General features: G+C 43.3%; 1 protein-coding gene across 1 annotated transcript in view; it reads left to right on the top strand.

Moving 5' to 3' along the window:
- Positions 1–5,778, top strand: part of YIPF5 (Yip1 domain family member 5) — an 83,892-nt gene extending 78,114 nt beyond the window's left edge. Inside the window, exon 6 of the mRNA XM_069652455.1 lies at positions 3,914–5,778. Within this exon, the coding sequence (XP_069508556.1) occupies positions 3,914–4,076 (163 nt within the window). The 3' untranslated portion in view covers positions 4,077–5,778. The remainder of the gene's footprint in view (positions 1–3,913) is intronic.
- The last annotated feature ends 222 nt before the right edge of the window (positions 5,779–6,000 follow it).

The raw sequence follows: 6,000 nt of genomic DNA on the forward strand, positions 1-6,000 counted from the left end.
TGGTCTGCTGGGCATCCCTGTTACCGAGTCTGACTGCTTTGTCCCATCAAAAGTTCATTTTTCAGCCACCAAGGCCAGAATCCTGAACCAGAGCTTTTTTTAACATTGCCTTAGTGTGTATAATAGCCATATTTTTACATAATTACTGTCTGTGTTTTCTTGATTATAAGTTAAAAAGGTCTTGGTACTCACCTACAGCCCTTCTCCCTCCTAGACTATGCCTGGCTGCTCGACCATAGATACCAAACACTTTGGGTAGTTCGGGCCAAACCTAAGAGTTGGAGCCCTGTACACCTAAGAGTGGGTCTTCTTCAGCCCTACCACAGTTGGACTTTAGTAACACTCCCTAACACCAACCTGGCATTTTCTGTTTCTTTTCTCCATCTACCATTAAACTTCCAATATGTGATAATAAGTGAGGATGTTACGTGGTGCCATTATGAAAAAGCCAAGTGAGTGTTTTAGCATGTAGAAACCTGAGTAGAGCGAAGCATCTACTGCCATTTACACTGAACTGGGCATGTGAGTGACTATGCCTGGTTATACAAGATACAAGGGGGGGGGGGTATCCTGACGACAGTGTTTTTACGGTTTACTTTCTCATTGATGTAAACCTACAGCTATTCTGTCATATAACATACATTCCAATTCATTATGTATGTAATTGTACTCAAGCAGTTAAGAGCGCAGCCAAAATAGAAAATAAATAATAAATGCAGCTTTTATTTATTTAGCTGTTCATGCATTTAAAAAAAAAAATTAAATCCAGTTTACTGAGGGTGGTTTGTTTCTTGTATTCAAAAACCCTTAGTAGATGGATTGGCAATAAGGTTTAATTATACAAAGCTAATAACAGATTTGTGCTTTGAAATTTGTGTAGATCCACCACCTATAGTGACTAGTGATAGATTATGTACAGGATACAACCAAACAGAAGGCAATTAGTAATGACACAATTGGTTGTATGTAGCCAGGCTAGAGCTAGAGGGGTACCTAACACATGGTCATATGACATAGACATGGATTGTGGTGACATTTTCCCCTGGAACTGGTCGGAGGTTCCAATCTATAGTTGAGGGACTCCTCCAGAAAACCTCCCAGTCTTGTTCAGATAAAATGTGACCTAGTTGCAGTGACTTCTACGTTTCCCTATAGGCAAAGTGTCTGCTGTATAACTCCTTGACAATTTCCTATATCCAGCCGCAGCAAAATCTGGTAATTGTTCTCATACATTTGACACTGGAGATCATATTTTGGGATTTTTGCTGGCAGACAAAGTTAGATAATGTAAACTATGCTGTACGGTGTTCTGCATGGGGGATTTTGATGCTACATCTCACATTTACCCCTCTTGAGAAATGTCTGGCTGCTCAATCTCTACCAACTCATGTAGTACAGACCTATACCAATTGGTGGGTTACTTAATACCAAGACGACACGACTGGTGTAGTCTCCCAAAGGGTTACTGTATACGATCTTGCCTAATGGCCCCCCCTCCATACTCTCCTCTTTTTCTCTCATTGCACCAGATGAGATCTCTGGAATTGTCCGCTCTATGAAAGTCTCCTCTAAACAGATGCTCCCCTGCTCCTCCAGAAACAACAAGGACATCATTGATTTTCGCTTCAGCCTTGGGTGACCTCTGCAACCACTCATTTGCCACAGGCTTCTTCCCTCAACCCCTTAAGCACTCTTCTGCACCCTCTCCTAAAAAAGCCACCTGCTGACCCTTCTTGCCTGGCTAACTATCGCCCTATCTCTCTCACCTTTTTTGGGCAAACTCATGGAGAAGCTGGTCATCCCCAACTGACCCTCCACGCCGAAATGGCTGGCTGCCTCCATGACCACCAGTCCGGTTTCAGGGCAGCAAGAGGCATGGAAACTGGTCTCCTGAAGACCCACGAATACCTACTCTCTAACCTGGACTCTGACACTGCCTCTGTTCTGATCCTCCTTCATCTTTCTTCTGCTTTTGACACAGTCAGCCACTCCATCCTCATAAACTGTCTCCATGAGACCCAAGGCATAATAGACAGGGCGCTGGCGTGGATGACGACCTTCCTTTCAAACAGACCTTCCCAAGTGTAAATGGGTTATTTTCCCTCCTCCACCCCACTTTCTACCTGTGGCGTCCCTCAGGGCTCTATCCTATCGCCATGGCTGGTCAACATCCTGATCTCCACTTTCTCCCCTCATTTCCAGTGTTACGCAGATGATGCACAGCTCTCCTTCAAGCTGCCTTCCCCTACCTCCTCCCTCATACCTGACTGCTAGTCAAGCATGGTGCTCTGTCAATGATCTCTTGACTTAATGCCAGTAAGACTGAGAGCCTTCTTATTGGGACGCCTGCTCCTTGTTCCCCCCTAACCCCCAACCCCACCACTCTCTGGCCAGACTCCTTTGGTCCTCTTCCCCTCACCCACTTGTGAGGCAAAAAACCTTGGGATCATCTTTTCTCCACACATCATGGACCTTGCCAAGAAGTCAAATTTTCAGCTGCATCTCCTCAGGGGCATTCTACCTTTACTCACCTTCCCCCAGAGGCTCAACGTCTGCAGAGCACTGGTTCTCTATATGCTTAACTATTGCAACAGCCTCTCCCTCAACCTGCCTCGTTCCTCCCTTCGCCCACTTCAACTAATCCAGAACAGGACTGCAAGACTTATCCTTGACCTCAAGCCCAGAGACCACATCTCTCCAGCCCTAAAATCTCTCCACTGGCTCCGGGTGACTGCAAGGATCAAATTCAAGACCCTTTTCATCATCCACAAGGCTGTCTGGGGCCTGGGATCTCTTTACACCCAGCTTTCCCCTCCCAAAATACCTCCCGGCCAGAGTCCTTCGGTCTCCCTTTCCTCAGCTGGCTCCTCCCCCGTGCCCCTGACATCCCCTTCAGACTTGAGCCCGACCTTCTTAAGTTCCGGAAACTTCTCAAGACTTTCCTTTTCTCCTCTTCCTTCCCTCTCCCCCTCCCGTGCGAACTCTCCATCTGCCATTGCTACTGCGGCCTGGTCCCTGCAGAGTCATACAGGGGCCAGACCACCCCTTACCAGTTCCCCCAGCATCCTTTGCCAGCACTTGCCCACCGGCTCCCTTTCCCGGACTAGCCCAACTTGGTCCTCCTTGTCCACCGCCCTCTTCCCTTTCCCCCCGCCCTCTTCCCCGGCACTTGGCTAGCCCAGCACTTGCACGACCCCAGCCATGGGGGTACCCTACTCCTGCACTTCTCCCTCAACCCCCTCCCCCTTATCACTTTGTCATGCACTTGCACAGTAGGATTGTCACAAGCCCAATATAACCATTTTTGGTTCTACTTTTGTGATTCCCATGTACCCCCTCACTGCCCATCTTGTCTTGTGGCGCCTGGAAACACCTGTGTTTAGGCGCCGTAGATATACGTACAATAAAAATAGCACTGCAGACATCTGGAACAGTCACACTCTGAATCCTAGATTACCTTCTTCATATGCACTGTTCGACCGGTTCCATGTGATAAAATCGCAGCAAAAATTGCTGTGGTAACAAAATATTGAGGCAAACATGCTGTGGTTTTTGCACCGCAATCCATGTAAAACATGCGGGGGACACCCCCGGAACCCCTGGACCCATTATACCTTTTAAGGGGAGCGGGGGACACCCCCGCAACCTCCGCTCCCCTTAAATGGTATAATGGGGCACAATTTTACCGGGTCAAACCACAGCATTTTTGCCGCTTGATCACTTTGTCAAATTGTAGATATAACATAGTAGTTTTGTTTTTGGCAGAGCCACCATTGCACACATCTATTTTCTTTTTGACTTACAAAAGGGATCTGAAAATAAAATTGAATGGTGGGTCTTTCAAATGTTTTTGGAGGGCACTTTGCTTCTTTTTTTAAAATTATATTAAATGGAATTGTTTTTTTTCTTTCAGAGGAATGATGGGTGTTGTGCTCACTGCTTTAATTATCGGATGGTGTAGTTTTTCTGCTTCGAAGATCTTTATTTCCGCCCTTGCTATGGATGGACAGCAGTTGCTGGTTGCCTACCCATGCGCCTTGTTATACGGAGTCTTTGCTCTGATCTCTGTGTTTTGAACTCAGTATCTTCAGTTTTGGAATGCTGTGGGCCAAATGAGGGGGATAACCTTGAATATTTAAACCTGACCAGCCGTCCGCGATGAAAGAACTATCATTTGAACACTCGATTACCTTGTTGACGCAGCAAAGGATACATGTCTTAACTTCTGTTCATTTTTTTATGGAACTTTTAAAATATTCGATTTACATGCAGCGTCTGTAGCTTTAATTAAAACACGTTTTTGTTTCTACAGTAAACAAAACCTAATGTATCCTTTTGGGATGTGCTAAAAGCTCCATAGCTACTTTGTTTCTTCAGATTTCATTGGTCTGATCGGGATTCTCCATGGAAGACTTTTTATATAGTTTTCAAAAGTCTGTAGAATTATTATGTCATTATACATATGGTGTACCTACAAGTGACTAGTATGCTTTACAAGTTGACAGATGTGTATTGTTTAAGTACTATCTACCACAGATAAAAAGTAACTAGCGTGAAAAGTTTGCTCTACCTCTGGCTCTCTATGCAAAGCTCTGTTCATGGGGAACAGCCAGGAGGATTCTCATTGCTGTAGCTATAGGTACGCGAAACCACAATCCAATGTCATTCCAAATCAATTTCTGAAGTTATTACTCTCCCTGATGCTTTGTGTCCAATGTGAAATTTCAGTATTTATCTGCGTCCGCTTTTGCTGCAGGCATAACTCATAGTGTGTCCAGAGACACTTTAATTCAGATTGAGTCATTCCTAAACTATTCTCTTGACCGATTTCTTATAAATTTAGCACCATGTAGTTTTCTGGTAAGAAAAACATTGGCCTGATCAGTGTCCACTAACTCACGTAGAAATAATTACTCACAGTTGGTTTTATTGTCATTCTTATATGTATTAGCGCTTCTTTGCAGCAAAGCCAAGGATCTGAAGATGTCCTGCGTTTTACCAGACGCAATGCTTCAAAACCTGGGTTAATTCGTTTTGGTGAGACCTACTGCGGAATCGTTCGTTTTTTTCTTAGCTTGTTTTTTTTTACACTTCAAATCTTTCCCAAGTTCCACTTTATTTCACTTACTAACGTTCACACTACAAAACAAAGTGGTGTGCTTAGATAATCACAGGGTGTGCAGTAAAAACCCCCACTCAAGCTCATTCATAGCTAATTATGAATGGGTTTGTGCACATGTCACTGAGCAATTTCTATCTAGTCCATGTAAGGAGATAGTAATTTCTGTTATTCCACTTGTGTCATGATGCCATAAAACATTAAGATTACTTTATTCTTACCATCAACGCATTTTTTCCATGTATCCATCATTGTGTCACATTTCAGAGGAGAGCGACTGGGGTATTTTTATGAAGATTTAAACGACAAAAAAGGACATAAATGCAACTGCCCAATGTTTGTGGATTCAATATGTTAAATGGTCCAATAGCTAATGTTGCTTTCATTTAAATCTCTCCCTTTATCATTTTCTTAAATTGTTTTACCCCATGATATATAAAGTTTGTAGAATCTGTTTCAAAGACAATTTTTCCCACAGTGAGCACACTCTGCAAAAGGATTTATTGTGGGCATATTTGTATTTCTGCAGTTGTTTGAAGATGGTCCCAGAAAACATTGTACAGGTAAAATGTGCACTTTTGAAATTACTCTGATTTATTTTGCGAAATAGGGATCTCTGGTGTTTGTATTGCACAATTAAAGTTTTCATTTTCTTTAAATTCTTGTTTCCATCAATTGTATATGGTTTCTATCCAGTAAAAACTCTCATTGGAAAAGACACTTTTTTTTTTTTTTACACTCCACATCTGATGACAATTCCAAAATTGTATAAACCGCCATTTAATTGGTGCCCGCTTAACTGCCTCTTGTTTTGTCCATTAATGTTCAGTGCCTCAGTATCTCTGATGCTTTGGCAAGGAAACTTGCCTATACTAATAGCC

The sequence above is a fragment of the Ambystoma mexicanum genome, chromosome 3p, assembly GCF_040938575.1.
Source record: "Ambystoma mexicanum isolate Mex_15411 chromosome 3p, UKY_AmexF1_1, whole genome shotgun sequence".
In the NCBI taxonomy this organism is placed as follows: Eukaryota; Metazoa; Chordata; class Amphibia; order Caudata; family Ambystomatidae; genus Ambystoma; species Ambystoma mexicanum.